Source organism: Artemia franciscana, chromosome 8 (genome assembly GCF_032884065.1).
Source record: "Artemia franciscana chromosome 8, ASM3288406v1, whole genome shotgun sequence".
Classification (NCBI taxonomy): domain Eukaryota; kingdom Metazoa; phylum Arthropoda; class Branchiopoda; order Anostraca; family Artemiidae; genus Artemia; species Artemia franciscana.
Window position 1 is genome coordinate 19,221,481 of NC_088870.1, and position 24,916 is coordinate 19,246,396.

Consider the following 24,916-nt stretch of genomic DNA (forward strand, 5'->3'; position numbering starts at 1 on the left):
TATATATCCCCCTGTGCACCCCGGCGTCCCCTTTGTAGTTATGTCCCTGTGTCCCGGTCGTCATTTATATTCCCTGTGTCCCGGTCGTCATTTGTGTCCCGGTGTTCCAGTCTGTGATTTCTCTTTGAGTGTCCCGGGCGTCATTTATATTCCTTGTGTCCCGGTGTCCCGGTCGTCATTTATATCCCCCTGTGCCCCCCGGCGTCCCCATTGTAGTTGTGTCCCTGTGTCCCGGTCGTCATTTATATTCCCTGTGTCCCGGTCGTCATTTGTATCCCGGTGTCCCGGTCTGTATATACATTCGTTTTTTAGTTTTGTTTTTCTCCTTTATTTTTTTTCCTTTTTTCTTTTTTTTCTTTTTTAGTTTATTTAGATTTTTAGATTTTTTAGTTTTTTTATTAGTTTTTAGTTTTTTTGTAGTTTTTACCATTTTTTTAGTTTTTTTAGTTTTTTTTTTACTTATGTCCTGGTCGTCATTTATACTCCCTGTGTCCCGGTCGTCATTTGTGTCTCGGTGCTTTGTTGATTGCTAATTTATATTATATTTATCTTTATATTTTTTATATTTATTAATATTTTTTTAGTTTTCTTTTTCTCTTATTTTTCAGTTTTTTCCTTTTTTTAGTTTTTTCTTTTTTAGTTTTTAGTTTTTTTTTTGTTTTTTACCTTTTTTTAGTTTTTTTTTAGTTTTTTTAGTTTTTTAGCTTTTTTAGTTTTTTTATTAGTTTTTAGTTTTTTTTTAGTTTTTGCCTTTTTTTAGTTTTTTCAGTTTTTTTTTAGTTTTTTACCTTTTTTTAGTTTTTTTTTTGGTTTTTTAGCTTTTTTAGTTTTTTTTCTTTTTAGTTTTTTTTGTAGTTTTTACCTTTTTTTAGTTTTTTTAGTTTTTTTAGTTTTTTAGCTTTTTTAGTTTTTTTATTAGTTTTTAGTTTTTTTTTTAGTTTTTGCCTTTTTTTAGTTTTTTCAGTTTTTTTAGTTTTTTACCTTTTTTTAGTTTTTTTTTTAGTTTTTTAGCTTTTTTAGTTTTTTTTCTTTTTAGTTTTTTTTGTAGTTTTTACCTTTTTTAGTTTTTTTTCTTCTTTTGTATTAGTGTGAAATAATTCAGACGTCATATGCGAACAAACACGACGTCACTCGACAGACAGACAGACAGACATAACCCACAAACAACTTATTTTTATATATAGGCCTATTTATTCATATTTTTTTAGTTTTCTTTTTCTCTTTTATTTTTCAGTTTTTTCCTTTTTTTTAGTTTTTTTCTTTTTTAGTTTTTAGTTTTTTTTAGTTTTTTACCTTTTTTTAGTTTTTTTTAGTTTTTTTAGTTTTTTAGCTTTTTTAGTTTTTTTATTAGTTTTTATTTTTTTTTGTAGTTTTTGCCTTTTTTTATTTTTTTCAGTTTTTTTAGTTATTAGATTTTTACCTTTTTTTAGTTTTTTTTAGTTTTTTAGCTTTTTTAGTTTTTTTTTCTTTTTAGTTTTTTTTGTAGTTTTTACCTTTTTTAGTTTTTTTCTTCTTTTGTATTAGTGTGAAATAATTCAGACGTCATATGCGAACAAACATGACGTCACCTGATCCACAGATCCACACACAGACAACTTATTTATATATATATAGATATATATATATAGCTGAAAGTACATAGCTGAACGTACATTATATTAATATAATATATATATATATATATATATATATATATATATATATATATATATATATATATATATATATATATATATATATATATATATATATATATCTAGCAGATTATATGCCAGGTGTGTTTTTTTGGAAAACAACGAACATTTTGAAGAAACGGATCCTATGATGTATGAAAAAACTGTTAATTAGAATTTTAATTTAATCTTATTTTAGGACTTTTCTTTTGTGTTCGGTATGCTCACTTACATGCACATCTATTTCAATATTTTATACAGTATCCATAAAAATATAATTACAAGTTTAAAAATGAGAAACTTAATTATCCAAGAAACTTGCAAGCGACGGACACGCATTAATTTTGACACTTTTCTTTATGCAATATTTCACTTGATAAAGCAACGAAACACAGTAGCCTAAAAACATGGGCCATAAATAACCACAATATCTCTCTAAAGAAGACATGGTCATTTTTTATCAAAGCTAATTTCAATATTTTACATGAAGAATGTTGTAGATTAATCAACTCTTTTGTTTAAACTCTCATAAATTGTAATTAAGAAAGCTTGCATCATTATTTTTTAAACGTCTTCAAAATATTTATTGTTTGAAAAAGGTTCCGAACGAAGATACACATAAATTTTAACCTGACAAAATTACAACACAACCATCAAAAAGAAGGAAAATAGCGTTGAGAAACAGCAGCTTGGAGTTGCTCCGTTAGATCAGTTGCTGTACTCCATAAAGGCAACTGACAATTTTACGAAATTGAAATTCAGACCCAAGCCTTCTAAAATTATTGTGTTGGGTCCTCCACAAGCTTGCTTCTGAAGACCCATTTTTTTCCGCTCTTTTTTGTTTGTGGTATATTTAGTAAAAAATAAACGTGATGATGATGAATTGCTTTACTTTATTTTGTGTTGTTTTACTAAGCCTTGCGTATCCACTGAGGGTTTATTTTTCCCAATGCGTTATGAATTATATTTGTCGTTTGGAGAAATACTTAGAAAAGAAGCTTTAGATACCAAAAATGCTTCACACCATATTCAGGGCTTGTTAAAGGATTCTTTAAAGTACCAAGGACATTAAAATGAAAACATATTTAGCCCTCTAGACCTATCCTAGGCCTATCTAGATCTATCAAGGACACCAAAATGAAAACATATTTAGCCCTCTAGACCTATCCAAGGCCTATCTAGATCTATCAAGGACACCAAAATGAAAACATATTTAGCCATCTAGACCTATCCTAGGCCTATCTAGATCTATCAAGGACACCAAAATGAAAACATATTTAGCCCTCTAGACCTATCCTAGGCCTATCTAGATCTATCAAGGACACCAAAATGAAAACATATTTAGCCCTCTAGACCTATCCTAGGCCTATCTAGATCTATCAAGGACACCAAAATGAAAACATATTTAGCCCTCTAGACCTATCCTAGGCCTATCTAGATCTATCAAGGACACCAAAATGAAAACATATTTAGCCCTCAAGATCTATCCTAGGCCTATTCATGCCTGAAAACCCATGTTTCCATCAAATTTTCTTTAAGTTGCTATAAGAAATATTTAGACAGAATGTGTGCGAATATTTTTATGAACAATGTTGCCAACACAAAAAATTGAAAACCCGAGAAACGGAAACCAATTGGCGGAAACTAATTCCTGTGAATCTGACAATACTTATCATTTGTGAAAACTCAAATCTACAAAATCTGTTGATTCCTAAATTAGTGAAAATCTACCTAGTGATTAAAACATGAGCTCGTCAAGTTCCAAAAGGGACTATCCTGATTTGTCAGAAAATTTAGTTGATGGTGACCAAGTGCTAGATGGTATTTAAGATACCATTTCAGGATATATGTTCCAGCCCTTTGTCACACTCCAAGTAGCTTCTCTTACTATCTAAGATGATATTAACACGATTCCTGAGGAGCCTAGAAGTTCATTTGAAAATTCATCATCATGGCAAGCAATAAAATAAATAATACTTCATTTTATGTAAATTAGGCATAGCCTATAGAAATGCAGGTAGCCTTAGGACGTATATGCTTGTGTAACTTTCCACTTGGTAAACTTGAAGAATTAGTCTTCATACTTTAAGGAATTCTTGTTCGTAAACTAGCTCCTAATTAAAAATTAACTTCCTTTATTAAATTAGGTTGTAAAAAAGAGTTAAGTTAAAGGAGGAGTTAAAAAACAGCTCCTTTATTAAAATCAAAGTTATCATCAGTTTAAAATTCATATGTTGCCACTTAACGCCATTTCAATTATCACAGCCAAAATGGAAAATGGTTGTATATTTTGTGACATAAACTTGTCATAATAAAAAAAAATTCTTCTAGAAGATTCACAGACATCACTAATCGATAAAACATAGTCAACAGGACCATATCGAGGATTTTAATGGGATTTGGAGAGGGGGGGGGGTGGTCAACTATGAAAAAAGTAATTCATTTCTGCTCTAGCCACAAAATGACCGTAATATGTGCCACTTTGCGTTATTCGACTTTTGAGTTTTAGAGGGTTTTGGGGGGAGACAGCGCATGCATGGAAATTCTGAATAAGGATGGATAAAAAAAGAAGGGGCAGGTCTAAAGCAAAATCTCTGGGGGGGGCATGTCACAAGGACAACAATAAGCAAAATTTTAGGGGGGGGAATGTGACAAGGGCGCCAATAATTGACCAAATTGACAAACTTATTTTAAAAAGTATGAAAAACAGAAAAATCAACAAGGAATGAGAGCGCCAGAAAAAATCTTGGGGGTGGTCCGAGATCCCCTCCTACCGGATCCACCAGTGTAAAAAAAGTAATGTACGCACTAGAATTATCCTTAGGCGGTCATCGGCACAATTGCAGCTATTCAAAGAAGTTATGTTACCCATATTTTGGGAGAACGAAATTTATACCCCACAACGCTAAAATTAGCATGTTGGAACAATTGGTCCAGTCCTTTTCCCCAATATTTTTTTTTTGCGGCTCTTTTTTACCCACATTTCCAAAATTACTTCTCTAGCTTCCAAAAGATATTTGGCAATGCAAACTTTTGTTACCAAAATTGTTGGCTCTATTTTGGTGGCGCCAAAAAATTTTCCTATGACAAGTAACTGCTTGTCATTAAAAGTCAAAACCACACGTAAGTTATTTTTTAATTTTTCCGCTATTCTGTAAAAATTTATTATACTTTATAATAAATAAATTATAATAATGTAATTTATAATAATTAGACTTAATATAATGTAATTTAATAAATAATTTAAATAACAATTTAAAATAATTAACAATTATACAATAATTTCTAATAATTTAAATAATAAATAAATCTATTATTATTAAATTTACTAAACATATAAAATGTATTCAATATATATCCAAACAAACATCTATTGAATTCCTAATGTCAAGCTGCACTTAGATATTATCAGAAGAATAAATTAGATTTGCAGAATTAACCTGTTTGGCAAGTGAGCGACTCAGGTTGAAAAGTTTTCAGTAATTTCCCGCATTTATTAAAGAGGCCTTTTAACACGAAGATGAAGATCAGAGGGAATAGATTTTTTTTTTATTTGAAATTCGGACAAAAATATTATGGTAGAACCAGCTTGAATAAGTGACAATAGCCCAGCCCCCATATATATCAACACCTATTATCAACAATAATGAAGAATATGCTACCTTCAGGGAAATCGCATAAATTAAAGAAGATTTTTATTAGAAAAAAAGATGAAGACAATGAAAGGTTTCCATGGAGAGCTTGAATAGGCAGCAATTTTCAACTTCAAGACTCTGATTGCTTCTTTGGAAAAGTTAATGGTGAAAATCAGGGGTTTCACTAATTAAAGACTTTTTCTCTTTTAGAGAGCAAGCTCACTCATGCATAAGCGATTTGAAAGCTTATTGGAGAGAAGATAACTTTTAATCCTTTTTTCAACTCTAATGCTAAAAGTTACTTAAAGGGAATTGTTGTCAGGACAAAATAGAAAAGGTTTGAAAAATTAATTGTGTTAAAAAAGTTTTATTAGGGCGCGCTATGATGTATGGACATTTTTATTATGTTTCCCATTGCTTACGTCAAAGAACTTTTTCCTAAACTAATTAAATTCAACGATTATTAGGCTAATTTTACGTAGATTATTCTTAATTTCCTTAAAAAAATAGAAATACTTCCTTTTTAATTCTAATTCATTTTACTCAGAACAAACAAAATATTTAAATAGTTATCTGCGCAGGGAATAGGGTGGAGCTTCAATCTTCCCCTTCAGGTTTTAACTATTTTTCATTAAACTTATAAATTTCTTACAGTTCACTCATTACCCCCTCCCCTGGGATATAACACCCTCTCGTAATAAACATTCTTGCATAAATAGCTAGGTTGAAAAAAGTTAATTTAAAAAAAAACAATGAATCATTAAAATTTAATTAAGTGTTAAAATTTACAGTAAAAGGCCCTGGACCTCAACTCATTCGAAAATCAACTAAGACTAATGAACGGTTCACGAAAAAGACCGCTACAACTCCTCATTCAAAAAATATTTCCATAAAACGCTTTCTTTATGAAAAGCCAACGTGTCTAGTGAGGAGTTCATAATGATATTTTATTGATCTTATTTTTGATGGTTAAGGATGAATCTTTACCAAAACGTTATGTTGTTCACTATAAAGGTATTTTTTAGCGTATCCAAAGAGTAGGGGTAACTTATAAGGGTAGGAACTGGCGCTGCTGCCGAAAAAAAGACTATCAACGCAATCTAGCATTTGGTGACACTTGGCTTTTTCCAGAATAATAATAAGAATAATTAATTTAAACTGTGTAATTGGCAATATAAGGATACTAATAAGTGTCTCATCTCAGTTCCTGACAAAAAAAAAAAAAAAAACATTTACAAAGCTTGAAAAATGACAAGTGTCTCCAAACGCTATATGGCGTTGATAGTTTTTTACCGACACTACTACCAGTTTCACGTTTTTAAATTGCCCATGCTCCTTGGTTTAAGCTACTCTCTGCCAATTTCAAGATTTATGCATCACTTGAATTAAAGCACAAACAGACTTTTAAATTTAAAACTTCAGTACGACAAGCAATCTTAAATGGCCGAAAAATGTTCTCAGTCGATGCCAAATTTACCGGGAACTTTAAAATAACGTTCTGCGAATTTGGCTGGAGATATTAACTTTCAGAAATTGGCGACGATGATCCACATATATGGCAAAAAATATTCAGGACGGTAAATTGTTTACCAAGAGGAAAGACCGCACTTTTAATTGAAATAGTTAATTATTTCAGTAACGTTATAGGTATTTTCATAGAAAAAATACTTAAAACTTTCCAAAATTGAGAAAAAAAAATCAAGATCAAAAACATAATATAAAAAAATACATACGTTCAATCTTCAGTGACATCTTTGTTTCTGCCTTTCGGACTTGATTCTCAAAAATACATGAATATTTTCCAGAATCTAAGGGCTGCAGCTGATTAATCCCAAGTCTTTCTTGACCTTCGAAGATTAGCTTGCTCGTCACTACAATCATTTTACCATCTACGTTATGATCTTCTACCATAATTTTGAATAGGCCGTGCTCAGAGTCAATAGTTTCCCCATTTTTGAGCCACGACACTGTTGGCTTGGGCTTACCAGAGGCAGCACACATGAGGCTAAATCCTGGCTCTCCCGAGCTTCTTTGTACACTTTCAAGTAAGGACCTAGTTATTTGAGGAGGTTGATAAACTTTAACTTCAACCTCAGCTGGTGCACCTAAGCCAATTTCGTTCACGGCTTGGCAGACATAAATCCCTTCACTGGTTAGCTTCACAGGCTGAATAGTATATTCAGATGCAAGTGCTAAGGGTGGCTCAGATCCAGCTTTTTTCCACGTGAATGTTGCTTTAGGATAGCCTTCCGGCTCTGCTAGACATCGTAGCGTCAAGCTTTGTCCTTCGATTCCAACTGGGTTGGAAGGTATGATCTTGGCAACACCTGGTTTATGCCGAACAAGCAAACGCATTGTTGCCGAGCCTTCACGTTCTTTCCCGTCAATTGCATTTCGCGCATGACAGGAGTAGATGCCAGCATTATGAACTCCAACATTGACAAAGCGTAAAACTTCTCCTTCTTGTTGGAAATCGGGTGTGTCCTGCTTCGTCCAATAAACTTTACTGACATCTGGGTTAGCACTTACATTACAAACAAATGAAACATCATCGCCAATTTGCACTTCATACCTCTCGTCTAGCGAAACAATTGGGGCATAAAGAGTGTCAAGCTTCAATTCGGCTTGTCTAGGTTCCCCAAGCGAGTTCTCAGCGCTGCAAACATATATACCAGAATCTTCAATTTCAACGTTTTTTAGGGTATGACGATATGAAGTTGAAATGAATTGACCGTTCCTCGACCAGCGAACATTACTAACAGCAGGTTTAGCGTCCACAGAGCATGTCAAATGAGCAGTGCCACCACGTTCAACGCGGAGAGGATTGTGCGGTCCAACTTCAATCCGAGGGAAATCTGAAAAAGGGAACAGATGTTATCTCGAGTAATTTCATACATTTGAAAAATAATTTTTAACTTTAAATTTCAAACGAGTTTTTGTGCTTCCTTTGACGATCAACGAATTAAAGCAAGAACAAACCGATATGGTAATTCTTTCGTCCCGGTTTTCGTCAAAATGTACAATACGAGTTAATGTTTATAGTTTGATTTATATTTACAAGTGTAGTTTGATTTTGAATATATTGTAAAGAAACGCAAATCACCGATAGCTGTCAAGTTTTTGCTATTAAACCTGTCTACTACTGCTACTACTACTACAGCTAGATTAGTCCTGAAACAGCAGGACAAATAAAGTTACAAACTAATATTTCTTATTTTGGAAGGTGGAGGAGGATAGCCACATAAAATCTTCTATATTTAAATTGATTGAGGAATTCCCAACAGCTGAAAATCTAATGTTCAACTTTAGCTTTCAAACCAGCTTTCGCACTTTCTTTGATCGTGAATAATAAGTACAAAATAATAGTAAATACTAGTAAAGTACAAAATAATAAAAAGTACAAAATAATAGTAAATAATAGTACAAACCAAAATAGACTAATGGATATTCTAACTCTGATTTATATTCGGCTAAAGGACTTGAATAAGACACGATGATTTGGTGAAATCCAAGGATCTCAGTTATTCAAATCCTTAAAATAAAAAACGAAATCATTTTTTCGCTTCAATAAGCCTTGACAGTTCAATTTAACTTTTTTTTTCCTAGAATTTTATTCCCGGAATATATTCACGTGCGGAAAATTGAGTCTTCAATGTTGAATGTGATAAGGACATTGTGCATTCTAGCTTTTAGACAAATCTTCAATAAAACTGATTTACTGAGTAGATTTTGAGATAAAAAGACAAGAAAGCTCAAGCAAGGTATTCCAAATTCGGGATTATGTCAAAATGTTTATATAAAAATGAATATTATTTTTACATAATTCACAATTGGATGAAATTCATTTTTACCACTTTTATTTTCTCAATGGCACGACAACTACTTATATAACACATTCCATTAAACACAGCTAAAGTACATGAATTAATATAATCAAATAAGCCACGTTAAAAGGTTTTAAATGTGGCTCTAGAAGGAAGTAAAACATAAATTGGCTGACGTTACTAAACTTTACAAATTTAAAACTTGAATATAAAATTTTGACTCAGCATTGTTACGATTGGTAGAATCTGTTTTAACGAATCTCATATGAGGATAATGAGAAGTTTCTTGTTTTTCCAAATTGTAATATATTTACTTCTCTCATTTCTTCAAATCATTAGAAATTTTTAAAGTTCAAAACAAATAGTATGGGTAACTTACAAGAGTGGAAACTGACGCTAGTGTCAACAGAAAAAAGCTATCAGCGCAATCTAGCGTGCGGCAACACTTGGCATTTGTCCAAGCTCTTTAATCCTTTTTCTATCAGAAACTGAGTTCAAATAATTATTACTACCCTAATTTTACCAATTATATCAATTAAATTAATTGTTCTTACTAATACAGTGGAAAAAAACGAATTGTCGCCAAACACTAAATGGCGTTTAGTTCTTTTTGTCATCACTAGCGGCAGTTTCCACTCTTATAGGTCACTCATACTCTTTGCTCTAAAATTAATTTTCCTTGCTCGCTTGTAAAATATGATTTATGAAACTCAGAGCCTATCAAATATATTAAAGCCTAGTCTAGGGGCTGCCTTGGTGACCTTCCCGGCGACTACTCGGTGACTACTAACCCTCGTCGGCGACTACTAGACCCAAGCTGTTGCCAAAGAGAACAGGCATGACTCCAATCTACCGATTCTAAGTTTTAGTTTATCACTGTCACCTTTTTAGTACGACCAAGGGCCACTATGATACTTTTGCCACTAGTGTTACGGGTTTTATGCCTTTTTCAGTTTATCAGTACACTTTTATTGGCACAAGTGAGTAGTCATATAGAGGAGTTTGCTAAATCGAAATCCATATAACGTTCAACGGGAATTATATATGATTACAAACGCCACATAGGATTACAAGATTTAAATATAGTATTACATTATAGAATTACAACACTCCACATTGAAAGCTGGCATAATTATATATATATATATATATATATATATATATATATATATATATATATATATATATATATATATATATATATATATATATATATACTAGCTGTTGGGGTGGCGCTTCGCGCCACCCCAACACCTAGTTGGTGGGGGCGCTTCGCGCCCCCCCCAAGCCCCCCCGCGCGCGTAAGTCGTTACGCGCCATAATAGTTACGCGCCATTGTAGTTGTGTCCCTATGTCCCACCTGTGAATATAGATATATATATATATATATGGTTTTAACTACGTAAAACTTGCGAATATACAACATTCTTTGCTGTCCCATTGTCTTTGCATATAAATAGATTGTCAGGTTATCCCCCTGTTTCCCCCGGTGTCCCCGTTGGTCATTTATATTCCCTGTGTCCCGCGTCCCGGTCATCATTTGTATCCCGGTGTCCCGGTCTGTATATACATTCGTTTTTTAGTTTTGTTTTTCTCCTTTATTTTTTTCCTTTTTTTTTCTTTTTTAGCTTATTTAGATTTTTAGATTTTTTAGTTTTTTTTATTAGTTTTTAGTTTTTATTTCTTTTTAGTTTTTTTGTCCCGGTCGTCATTTATATCCCCCTGTTTCCCCCGGTGTCCCCGTTGTAGTTGTGTCCCTGTGTCCCGGTCGTTATTTATATTCCCTGTGTCCCGGTCGTCATTTGTATCCCGGTGTACCGGTCTGTATATACATTCGTTTTTTAGTTTTGTTTTTCTCCTTTATTTTTTTCCTTTTTTTTTCTTTTTTAGTTTATTTAGATTTTTAGATTTTTTAGTTTTTTTATTAGTTTTTAGTTTTTTTTTTCTTTTTAGTTTTTTTGTAGTTTTTACCTTCTTTTTAGTTTTGTTAATTTTTTTTTTTACTTGTGTCCTGGTCGTCATTTATACTCCCTGTGTCCCGGTGCTTTGTTGATTGCTAATCGAACATTCCTTTTGTCCTGGTCGCTTTCTCTTTGAGTGTCGTCATTTATTTTTTTATTTTTTAGTTCTTTTAGTTTTTACCTTTTTTAGTTTTTTTTTAGTTTTTAGTTTTTTTAGTTTTTTACCTTTTTTTAGTTTTTTTAGTTTTTTAGCTTTTTTATTTTTTTTATTAGTTTTTAGTTTTTTTGTAGTTTTTGCCTTTTTTTTTTAGTTTTTTGTCCTGGTCGCTTTCTCTTTGAGTGTCGTCATTTATTAGTTTTTTCCTTTTTTTTTTTTAGTTTTTTATTGGTTTTTACCTTTATTTTAGCTTATTTTTCAGTTTTTTCCTTTTTTTTAGTTTTTTTTTATTTTTTATTTTTTTTAGTTTTTTACCTTTTTTTAGTTTTTTTAGTTTTTTTAGTTTTTTAGCTTTTTTACTTTTTTTATTAGTTTTTAGTTTTTTTTGTAGTTTTTGCCTTTTTTTAGTTTTTTCAGTTTTTTTTTTAGTTTTTTATTGGTTTTTACCTTTATAGTTTTTTTAGTTTTTTAGCTTTTTTATTTTTTTTATTAGTTTTTAGTTTTTTTTTGTAGTTTTTGCCTTTTTTTAGTTTTTTCAGTTTTGACGTCACCTAATCCAGTTTTTTCAGGTGACGTCACCTGACACATCCATCCACACATCCATCCACACATCCACAGACAGACAACTTATTTTTATATATATAGATATATATATATATATATATATATATATATATATATATATATATATATATATATATATATATATATATATATATATATATATATATATATATATATATATATATATATATATATATATATATATATATATATATATATATATATATATATATATATATATATATATATATATATATATATATATATAAATATATATATATATATATAGCGCTAAGTCATTAATACATGACTTATACATGACATACATACATGACATGACAATACAGCTCCCCCAATAGCGCTAAGTCATTAATACATGCCGGATCAGTTCTCATATTCTTCATTGGGTAGAGTTTCTTAACACTATACCACATTGATAGACTGTACTTTAAATTCAGTTTATGATATTTTTTTTCAGTTTAGTATTAGAGCTTGTTCTGCATATGAATTATTTTCTTAATTAATTTGCTTTTTACATCTTTGCTCCTTTGGGAGGCATTTTGCACATTTGTTTATTTCACTGAATTCCTACGGAGTGAAAGAAATCGAGAGAACACCTGACCATAAATATTCATGTAAGTTTAACGAGTTTCTTGTACCTTATTACAAATTCATTTTATTTTGGGGAGATAAAGCTACTAAATTCTATGAGAAACAACATTTGGAAAATCCTGTCTTTCCAATTCTCAAGGAGATAAAGATTAGAGTGTATTACAAGTCAATTTCCAACTTATTCAAGTGTAAATGAAATTGTCTAGAATTTCAAAATTTAACATAGAATACTAGGCGATAAAAGAGTTTGGTTGGTTCCAGAACATTCAAGATATTTACTTTTTTCGTTACTTGTTAATTTTTCAGAACACACTCAAGAATTTTGACCTGTAGATCTACGACAACCGGTTTCATACTTGGATGGGAGAATGCATGGGACTTGTATAGTTTGGGCTATATATTTACACACTAGGGGGAGGGGGTAAAGTACTTGGACAGCGTGAAGTTAGAAAACAATTCTTACTTCATGATATGCAGAAAAACAGTAGCTGACACATTTTGCATAGAGAACCGATATATTTTACCCCCACTCCCCTTATATGCAAATATATACCCAAAATTAAATAAGACCAATGCATTCTGTCACCCGTCACTTGCCTTTGTGGCTATAAAACCGGTTTCCTCAGACATTACATACCCACCAACAACTTGAGTTGGTTCTGAATAATTAATAAGTGACCTTTTTTCCAGTAAATTTACATTACGATCACCCAACGAAATCAATGAAACTAAAAAGTATTTGTGATACCTTAAGAGACAGTTTTGGACGTTACTACTCTGAGAAGAACAAATAAAAGTTCAATAGGGATAAATTCTTTTATTAGATCATGAATTTTTCCGGAAACTATTTATGATCCAGAAGTAATTATTTTGTTCTGTATAAATATCATTGTTTTAATTGTAATACTTCAGTTTATCTGATGATGATGATCACTGTGTATGTGGTCTAAATATCCAGAAATTTTGTGACTGTGTTCACTGTCTAATAAAAGCATTTATCCCTGACGATCTTTTATTTGTTATGTGTTAACTTTTAATTTTTATTTGTCATAAAAGGCAATGTGGTCTTCAAAAATACCTACTCTGAGCAGGAAACTTTTAAAGGGAAGGTTATAACAAATACAACAAACCTGCCGGAGAATTATAACCCCTAGACCAGATATGTAATTCCTTTATTTTTGATTTCAATCACCATATGATTGAGGAAGGGAGCAAAATTTCATGACCACCTGACGGGGAATAAGGCGTATTATACGCCTCAGGCTCTTACCAATTCCTAGGGAAATCAAACTACTCCCCAACTATCTAATTTACTACTTCTTGAAAACGAACAGGGTCTCAAGGAACCTCCTCTTGAATGCCACCATGTGTCACGTGGGCCATTAATTATCAGCAAGAGAAATGTCGTTATATAATGTCTTGTTTTTGCTAACCAATTATATTAACCTTAGCATTCCAAAAGCCAGTCAGAAATATAAAACACAAGTAAATAAATCTAACATCATTGCTGCTGAAACTAATATGATAGCTTTTACCAGGAAAAAAAGAAAAAATAAACACAGTAATCTTACAGTTTACAGCCAGGGTAAAGTTGACCTCTTTTCTGGAAGCATAATCAATCGCTTTATTGAACACTACACATCTGTATCTGGCACCATCATCTTCCTTAGTTGGGGTAATCGTAATGGTTGATGTCGTTGGTTTCAGTCTATTCTCTGCATATTCGGTTTCACCCAGGAGCGGAGTTGCAACGCCACTTTTATACCATCTAGTAGACAACAACAAAAATCAATTTGGTTGTTAAAGCGCTATCTATATGGCTATTCTAAAACTGAGAATAGGTGACGCTATTCTATCCAAGTTTGCTTATTTTAAGAAGAATCCTAGTTTAATAATTTACTATTTAAGTCTTCAGATATTTAACCATTAACAATCTAAATTCAGATGTTGATATTAGTATAAAGAATTTAAGCATTACAGAGTAAACTTTTGAATTTTATGCTTTTAACGGCCTAAGATCATCCAGGATAATCCTAAAGGACGGATCTAATATTTTCAGTCAAACGGAGATGTACAGACACTTTTCTTAGGGTAAATGTTAGCTCCGAAACAAGCGATTTTGCCACAAGTCAGCAGCTCTAACTAACACTAAAAGGAAAAATACACTTATATTATTGAATTCATTAGCCTCAGATTCACCCACCCATAATTTTGATATTTCTTTGACCTTGCTTTGGAGAAGGATTTAAACTTCCTTTAAATAAAAATAGAAAATTGTCAGTGTTTATAAATCTAAATACATTTTCAATCTAAAAGACTATGTACACCAATCCTAAAAAAAATAATTCGGTAGATGGATAGAATTAAATCTCAGGAATGAAATGATAACGAACTTATTGCCTTTCTTTGATATATTAAAACCCTAGTAGAAAAAAAAATGCACAACGAGCTCAAACCTTAAATTTCGTGCTCATTGTCGATTGGTTCAATGGCTTTTCTTATATCAAATTTGGTTCTCAAAATATTCAGAACTTAATTTTTTTTTTTCAAAATGTGTTGTATTTTCTGTTCTAACTAGGGGAAATAAACCTAAATTGAAGTTTTTGATATCAAAATTATATTTGCGGAACGTTAAAATTTCTGCTATGAAACCAGCAAGCTAGGGGGAGGGTATTTACAATCTTATGTCAGAACTTGACTTTACACGTAGTTTTTGAGAATTTGTAAAGCAAGGGGAACTAGTTTTGCAATAGACATTGCCCCCTCACTTTACCTCCTAGCTATGTTCCGGTTAAATCCTAAAAGATTAATATTTTTCAAATGTCAATAAGGTCGTCAATAAGAGTCAAAACACGAATAAAATATTTTTTACGTTTTCCGTTTTAAATTAAGCGTTTTAAATTATTCCGTTTTAATTTGAATTATCGTGGCTATGTGATTTATTTTGTTAGTAATTAGGATCCGTTTCTAAGTAAGGTGTTCCATTACTATAACGTAATAACGTAATCTACTCTTTGACATTATTATGGTGGGTTATTAAAAAAAAAATAACAAATAGTTTTCGTCAAACTAGGAAGATATAATTGGAAAACGTTTGAAAAATGAGCTGATTGTTTTGTTTTGTCAAATTGCGTAACTCTGGCCCCGATTTATTTGTTAATTTGACATGTCTATATTCAGAATTTTGATAAAAGAATTTAAGGGAGCCAGGCAAAATCAAAAGAGCTTTCCCAAGGACAACACTGATTTTTTGGGCTATAAAATTTTTTTAAGACTCAGTAACTGCCGAATATTTCTAACACCATTTAAAGTACTTTCCAAACGAAAAAAAAAATCTTGTATGTAAAATTGACATTAATCCTCCGGATTTACACATAATAATTAAGCCATTCGTAATGATAGAGGTAGAAAAAAGAAGGAAATATTTTCTTATTATTTACTTCACAATAGGCACCAGTATAGAAAGTTGTAGTTAATACATATCGACATAACATGATACCATATAATTTAGGGAAATTAAGGTGTCTCTCTGTGAGCGAATCCCTGTTCTGTGAAACTCTATGGCTTCGGGCTTAGTTAGGAATTATCCGACTCAAACTCCGAGTGCCTCAAATAAAGAAGGTGCGAGGGGGAAGACATATTACTTACTGATCGGATATAGTATGTTCCAAATTACAGGCGATTTTGAATTTACATATAAGTTACTAGTTACTGCCTGCGTGTTCATAGAATGTAAGGCTAGCAGTAAGCCTAATTAATTTTCATATTAATTTCGTTCGGAACGAAACCCTATAAAAATAGTAACACTCAAAGGGGAAAAATTGACAATTGAAGGTTCGAGTTTTTTTTTTTTTTTTTTTTTTTTTTTTTTTTTTTTTTTTTTTTTTTTTTTTTTTTTTTTTTTTTTTTTTTTTTTTTTTTTTTTTAGAAGACCTAAAAGCGAAGAAAGACATTTGATAGTTACATATCTTAAGATCATAAGTGTTGTATTATATACAATATGCCCGGCATAATATATCTATCGTTAGTGATTTTGAGTAGCGTGAGTGTCGTGAGCAGTATTAAGTTCTGAATTTAAAAGTTCATGACAACTCATTTATATATTCTATATCGTATCTAAATAAAGCGAGCGCTCTGTAATATTACCGTAACTTAGAAGACAGTCTGTGGCTTTTTTGTCAAACTGGTATTTGTACCCAGCCTCTTAAACTCAGCATATTCTATCTAGTTACTTAATTCTCTTTTCTCAAATGGTTTTTGGCTTTCAAGAAACTTGGGGAGGAATCGTTTTTTTTTTTTTTTTTTTCCAAAATGTGCTCAGTACCACTTGCAGAAGTCGATGGATATTGAAGCAGGTTTTTTTTTCTATTCGTATTTTAGATGCCTTAAAAAAACTCCTCTATGTAAACAATCTGTCAGAGAAACCCAATGTCATTAGGTATTTTCTACTCCTGAACAAGTGTATTTCATTTTGTTCCACTAAGTAATTTATGGTATTCTATAGATGCTTTCTACATTAATGACCGTGGATGTAAAACTTAATGCATTAAACAACGCCTTTTGAGGTAGATATAGTTGTAAATTTCTGAACAGAACATTATGAACTCCCTTCATGAGTCAGGTGGTTATAATGCCATCTGAAAAGTAGATGTGTATTCTAAAATTCGAAGTATTATCTTCCCCACATCTATGACAAATAAACTATTCTTCAGTGATTGGTCCAGAGCTTTATTACTTTAATATTTGCTTGTTAGTTGCCGAACTTGCTGGCTAATACCCTATAAATATAACTTTCTCCAATTTCTTCTTATTTTGTAAAAATCACTACAATATGCTTCCCAAATATGTATGTAAGATCACGTAAATAGAGATATCTGGAAGGAGGGAGAGAAGAGGAACGTGATTTTTATTCCCCTCTCTCCAGAAAAAATACCAAAGTTTTTTTTATTTCTTCTTTAATTTCTAGGTGTTCCATATTTCTAGGTTTTCCTCTACTGAGGAAAAAGGATTTACGGAGGCGTAGAAGAGTTTACTTTAGATATTGCAAATATCTTATGTATTCACCCGGCCGTTTTAAAAATAGAAATATTGTATACCGCTATGGTGTTATCAATGCTTGGGCTCAACTGGCCAGTGTGGCATCCATTATGATAGCAAATTCTAACAGTGTTATTTCTAATACTGACCCCCTAGTTTGCTTTTTCAAATATGATTCTGGTTAAATAGTTCTACTCTTAGCAATAATATTGTTGTTTATTGTTGTGTAATGAGCTGTTTTTTTTGTTTTTTTTTTTTTTTTTTTTTTTGTCATTTTCCTCATGATAGGGGAGACTGGGGTAATGGCGGCCAGTGGGTAATGCCGGTCACCATGATTTCTCGTAAAGTCGATAACGCAGATTCATACCGATTGTATCTGCCATCTCAAGAAAGTTTATGGAAGTGCTAGTGGAGCACTCGCCATCTTGCCAGTTTTAGTTTGTCTGTTGTGCGAGAAAGACTGTTTTTACGTTTCACCTTATAAGACAGACAATAGATTAATCCACTATCATCTCTTTCTGTTTACATTTCACTAAACGAGACTTATCTCGCAATAACAAGGTAAGCCATATTGTTGTATCTTGTAGCATTTTATTAAGGTTTAAGCACTTATATTTTCATTTTTAGCCGATAAAATAATGACCATGCGGTTGGGGTAATGGTGGTCACCACACTTGGGGTAACAGCAGTCGCGACCGGCATTGCCCCATTAGTGCCAATATTTTTCATATATTTTTTTTTCTATATTTCAGAGACCGAGAAAATAAATATAGAAAACATATACAGATAAATGGACTGCCGAGGACTTAAGGAAAGCAAAAACAGCCATTACTAGAGGATTATCGATTCGCAAATCTGCAGATCAGTTCAAAATACCATTCAGCCCGTTGCAAGAACGAATGAAGAGTGGGATTGATTCTGATCCAAGCTTAGGCAGGGAGTGTGTCTTCCCTCCACACGAAGCAGCTCTAGCTGACCACGTAAAAACTTTATCGAAGATTTTCTACGGCATCACTGCACTAAAATTACGGAAAATGCATTTCAATATGCAGAAAAAACCAGTTAAGTCATAGATTCGATCAAGAAACAAAAATGGCTGGCCTGGATTGGATGTAGGAGTTCATGGACAGAAACAAAATTAGTGTGCGCAAACCCGAAGCCACTAGCATCGGAAGAGCCATGGGGTTTAAGAAAGAGGAAGTACTGTGCAGGACCCTGGTCTAATACTGGCAGAACGGGGCCAAAAGCGTGTTGGTCTTATTACAATTTGGGAAAGGAGCAAAAACATTACAGTTGTGTGTCCAATGAGTTCGGGAGGGCTTTATGCTTGACCAATGTTCATTTTTCCTTGATCTCGTATGTCCCCGCTCTTAGAAAAAAACGGACCACCTGGATCAGTTTACTCATGCTCTAAGACAGGCTGGATCAATGAAGAACTGCTCGTTATTTGGTTAAAACACTTTGCTCAGTTTATTCATGCTAGTAATAACAACAAAATGCTTTTTATTCTGGGCAACCATTCCACTCATTGCTCAGGTGAAGCTTATGATATTTGTGGGGAGAAAGGGAATGTTATCGTGTCGCTGCCACCCCATACATCACATAGGCTTCAGCCTCTGAATGTAATATTTTACTCACCCTTGAAGGCTCATGAAAACCATGAAAATAGTAAAATTTACCCCTTACGATGTAGCAGAGCTATTCAATAAGTCCTATTTACCAGTTGCTACGATTGCAAAAGCAACAAGCGGGTTCAAAAACACTGGGATCCATCCTCTTAATCAAGGAGTTTTCAAAGATGAGCATTTTTTGGTAGAGGACATCCTCCAGAAGAATCAAGAGTTAACGCCTGATTGTGTGGAAGATTACTTGAAAGCTAATTCAAATGAAGTCATCACAAAAGTAGACCAATACGAAGTCATGACTGAACAAAACTTAGAATCCTCGGCCTAACTTGAAAAAGTTTATATTCAGCCTAACACAGAAATTGATGTGTCTGTGCAAGAGATTTCTCCTCTACCTGGATGCAGTAGTTGGACTGATGAACCAAGAAAAGGAGCGAGACAAATGCAACATTCTCAGATCTTGACTTCAACAGCGATGAAAATCCTGCTTTAAGAAAAAAGAGAGCGAATCGATTGATGAGGAAAACGTTTGTGAAGACGAATAAAAAAGTGAGCTTTATTTGAGAAAAAGGGTAAAGAAATTTATTTCTATTGCGAAGACGCATAGAAAGATAGAGAGGTATGGTATCGGTCCACCTCTTGTGCATTATGGGCACATCAAGAATGTTCTGGATGGGACAGTCCTGACGCGTGTTTATGTGACATGTGCTCCAGAAAGTGAAATTGACTTAAAGTTCTTAAAGCTCATGAGTTAAATATATTGGCGCTTAAATTTTGTAAGCCATTTTTTGTATGGAAAGATGTTTTTTCAAGTGTTTGGCTTCTAATTATGTCCACGCTTTCAATTATATTTTTGTAATTTCCTAAGTACGGAATTATGTAACAATAAAAATATAACGATTTAAGTTTAACATGTTTGTGTCTTTGAAATTTCTCATATTTCTTAATTTACCGCCATTTAGTAGAACATGACATTAGCGACTGCCATTACCCTATGATAGGGGGTAATACCGGTCAAAGCTGATTTTGCAAAATCATTCATAATACCAATAGGTAAGCTTGTCTAAGGCTCAATTTGAGTATACAATAGGTAAAATATACCATGTCAGCGATTTAACATTATTTCGTTTGAATTTTAGGTTTATGCTATTTTTTATTCTCATTTTACCTTAGGTGAACGCCATTACCCCAGTCTCCCCTATTGTTGGTCTGGTATGATATTTTATTACGGTTTGATCATAATATTGCTTATGATTATGATATCCTATCATGCGTTCGTTATGATATCGTTGTGTTACTTTTTTTTTCTTTTACTCTACAGTATCTTTGTCTATATTCATTTGAGGGTTATATATAAATAAAAACAAATAAATATAATTTGCATATTTTCAGGGTTTTGTCCCTAAATTCTCAACCCCCCCCCCAAAAAAAAAAGATACTTGCCTAATCGCCAAAACCAATTATAATGGAGTCTAATTATAAATAGTGCATGATACATTTGGAAATACCAAAATTGAAAGCCACCGGTGACTTAGGAACACACATTGTTCACGATTTTTTAACACGAATTCCAGTGGCTTATACAAGAACTATATATAAACAGAAGTTTGTATTTCTTTGCCCTGAATACCTGCCAATACATATTTTAGGCTGGACTCGAATTGATCTCTTGTATTTTGAGATAATGGTTTGCTAAATTGAGAGAAATTACATAAGGTGAAACTGTTTCCTATTAGGATTAGTGCCAGGTTTTACGTTCAGAACTAGGAGTTATTTACATCACGTGGAAGAAAACAGTATTTCAAATCCAAACAAGCAAGTTTATGATTCGAGTCTTTGGTTTAATTATCATACGTAATTTTAACCTGGATCATGTCTCAAAATAACATCTTGTATCCATAATACGGCATCGCACAGAATCAAAATTTACTTTATTACTGCAAAGATTTTGACAATAATTTTAAAGGGATTATCAAAACGTTAGAGAGTTTTGTTTTTTTAACTGTCAATTTAAAAAAAACGTTATACAAAAAAACTATTTGACCGCAAAGAAAAAAATAATTCTATCACATAAAAAAACAATTTCTGCTGTTAATTTTCTCTTTCCTTTCGCGGAATTTGACAAACGAGAGGATGCAAACTCAGGCCTGGATTTACCAATAGACCCACTAGCCTTGGCCCAAGAGGCATAGCCTACAATGCTAGGGGATGCAATGAATTATCACTGAATATTTTTTTTTATTTTAACAAAAACTGATCTGATGTGACTTATCGTCAAAGTGCCTGGGGTTCTCCGCTGCCATGCAGCCTATTCGCAAAAAAAGTAATTTAAAACAAAACATGAATTCTGTGGCCACTTATAAACTGTCAAATTTCTCCCAATAATGGCAGCTGAGAGTTCGGTAACAGCTCTCTCTTTCATTACTTTTGGCTCATCAGTTGCGACCTCTTCAGTGCCTCCACTATCCCCGAATTTCTGTGGATATCCCCAAAAATCTCGCAAAAATGGAGCGTCAAAAACGCTTGGGCCTAGGAGCGTCAAAGCTTTAAATCCGGCCCTGTGCCCACTACTCCCCACTATCTGACGTGGGCCTCATTTAAAAATCCTTATAAATATTCTAAGCCAAGTTTTATGGGCTTCATTTTCTGTAGACCTTCGACGAGTCGTTTACGAATAGTTTACCTAATGTTGACTGCCTTGAAAGACAAAACTGTTCTGGTTAACTTATATACAGGTTAGCATTTAGTGAAGTCGATTGGCAAGGGGGGATGCTAGGGTGCCTGTGCCCCCTCCCTAGATTTGAAAATACCTTTTGGAGATATTTTTATTGAAATTTTTTTGGGGAGGGGTGTATTTCCATTCAGGGAATCGAAAGATACGAGAAATTTGCTACCCATTCCGGCAATAAATGTTCTGTTAGCCTCCCCCCCCCCTAATGGAAGTCACTGCGAGAGTTTTGAAAAGTCAGCTTCAAAAATTTAGGATAATGTTAGTTTTATTAAAGATAAAGTTTTTTCGAGGCTACTGATTGGTCTTATACTTACGTTATGGTTGGGCTCGGACTTCCCCCAATACTGCTGCACGTCAATTCATATGGCTTACCCTCAGTTGCCACTGGTTCAGACGGATTTATGATGGGTGGCTCGGGCGGGACAAGGACTGTGAGGTCAATAGTGTGACTGAAGAGGTCATGCCCGATTCCAGCTTCTTTTGCCTTGCACACAAACTTCGCATTGTCTCTATCATAGGTTGCCGACAGTATTTCAAGGTCGTATAAGCCTTTAGTTAGGTCGTGTTTTAACCTGAAATGAAAAATAAATGAACATATGGCCAGGAAGAAAATTGTCGAGTATGCATTTCATGTTATAATTTAATATCAATAAACGTTATTAAACATGACTGAGAATGATTACTACGATTACAACTACTAACAACCCACCGCAGCCTGAAGCCACCTGAGGCCAACACAGCTACGCATGCTCTTCCTCCATCCCAATCTATTCAAAGTCTCTCTCTTTACAACCTCCCAAGAAGTTCCCATTTCCACTAAATCTTTCTTTATGCCATCTTCCCACCCCAGACAAGGAAGACCTGCATTCTGTTTAGCCCTAGAGGGCTGGCCGAAAAGGACAATCTTCGAAAATCTATCATTCTTCATCCACAGAACGTGCCCTAACCATCACAACCTTTCTTTCATTATAGCCCTAGAAAGCGGGATTGAACCACACTTTTTCCAGTCAAGTTTTCGTATTAGCCACAGCTTAGATACCAATACAGTTATGAAAACTCCTATCTTGCCCATGAGAAGCTTTTGGTACAGAGCTCTGAACTTGGCGCCTCCTCCAAGCCCACGCTCCGACGCATAGATCGTACTACAACACCATAGGCGGGAACGCAATTTTGTTTTGTTGCATACACAGTTTAAATACCAATACCAGTTTCCTGTTACCAATTAGATACCAATATCAGTTTCCTGTCTCCAGCCGCTAGCATCGCTACCGCGCACTGTGTTTCAAAAATAAATTGAGTTCTCATAACTGTATATGGGTATCTAAGCTGTGGTATTAGCAACAGAAGGAGCTAACTTTGAAGCACTGTTGGCTAGAAAAATACAGGGACTCTTTTAAATACAATTAATGTATCTAAATCTGCATCCACGAGACTTGGAATCTGTAGAGACTCAGTTCTGTAGGCAGCCAGAGGAACTTCAGCTCCCCCAACTGGGACCCTCAAGGTAACAAGTCCCGGGGTAAGTGCCTGCTTAGATTTTATATTTTAATATAAGTTTACCAATGACAATTGTCTTGGCTTATCGTTAATTTTGGGTTTAAGCTCAGAAGCGCTTCCGGAAGAAATTGACTCACGACCCAAATGTGACCTAAACCAAGTCATTTTACTTGGGGTTTATCGCACTCTTTTTTAATCAAAAACCAAACAAAGGTTAAATGATTACTACTGCTTGCAGTTAAAGGGTGTCACCATTAAAATACTAGTTATTAGAGAGATGTTGCTTATTAGTTATAGATTTATTGTTCCGTCATTGAGTGGTTTCCCACTATATGCATCGAACGATAGAGGTTGAAATATTACCGAGATACATAGCCAAAAATTTTAATTATGCATAGCCCAATAATTGAAATGTTACTATCCTAATAGTACTAGAACTTTCCCCTGAACTTGTATGTCGTCTATCGAAAGCAGCATTGCGAAAACGATTAGTAATTCTGCTTAGTTTGATATATTCAGCCTCAAATGGGTTTGACAATAACACTAGTTCTATTCTCCAGGTTTTGGATGGTGCTTTTTTTTCGGTTGGCTGTTTCAATTAATTATACGTAGGCTACCATGTTCCTTCTAGTCAATCAGGGGCAAACATTAAGAGGCAATTGTGCCAATTTACGGGAATATAGGGGGAGGGGGAACTTACTTTTCAAACTATAGGGGGGGTCAATTTTTTCTCGAAATATACAAAAAGCTACTTTTTAATAAGAAAACAAAAAAAACATTTTCAAAACCAACGGGGGAAAAGCCTCTATACAATTGACACCACTGGTCAGTGGCAGGCTTAGAGGAAAAAACGAATGGCCGGAGATAGAGGACAGGACAGCCACCTTGAACATTGCTCTTGTCAAACAGACATATTTAGAGGCTCCGACGCTTCGAGCTTAGAAAAAAAAACTAGTTTAAATCTTGTTCTAAAGACAATCTAAGCATTCGTAAATAGATAAACGAATACAGATGGAATTTCACAGTGAAGGAAACGAACCTTCATTTTGAAGACCAGAAAAATAGAAACGTCCCTGTTTAACCGACTTTGTGACCTAAAACGTTTATTGACAACCCCGGCATAGAAAGAAGCATTTAAGGAACTAAAGTCGTGCAGGCCCCATACGCATGTGACGTTTTTACCGAGCATTTGTCTTACTAACCTTGGGGGGGGGGAGATTGCTACTCTTTCGCTTGGTCCCAGCCCCGAGACACTTCCAACTTCCTTGAATTTCTGGGCATTTCCTAATCAAATTGTATATGTTTATTTTTTACAGTTGCCTTCTCCCTTCCCAAGAAAAGAAATTAACTTTTGACTTCCAATTTAGTATTCTTTTTATGATATACCCTCTGCAAAAAAACTCTCATCAGCAGTCATTAGCGGTAAAAAAAAAAAAAAAAAAAAAAGCCGAATATGTGCAGTTCCATGTAATTCCATAAGCCACCATCTTGACGGAGGCGTAAAATAAACAACCATTTATTCTGCCATTCATTTATTGTAGTGACTATAGACGGCTGCATTAACGCCCTTGACGTTTGTTTTGACGAGTTTTTTTTCGGC

The 24,916-nt window shown here is 33.5% G+C and overlaps 1 protein-coding gene across 2 annotated transcripts in view; it reads right to left on the reverse strand.

Moving 5' to 3' along the window:
• LOC136030095 (hemicentin-1-like) overlaps positions 1–24,916 on the reverse strand; it is a 130,766-nt gene that overhangs the window by 73,526 nt on the left and 32,324 nt on the right. For both annotated transcript variants that reach the window (XM_065708765.1, XM_065708764.1), the window contains exons 3-5: positions 22,134–22,391; positions 13,998–14,194; positions 7,042–8,163 (exon numbers count right to left, since the gene is read on the reverse strand). In XM_065708765.1, coding sequence (XP_065564837.1) covers positions 7,042–8,163; positions 13,998–14,194; positions 22,134–22,391 — 1,577 coding nt within the window. The remainder of the gene's footprint in view (positions 1–7,041; positions 8,164–13,997; positions 14,195–22,133; positions 22,392–24,916) is intronic.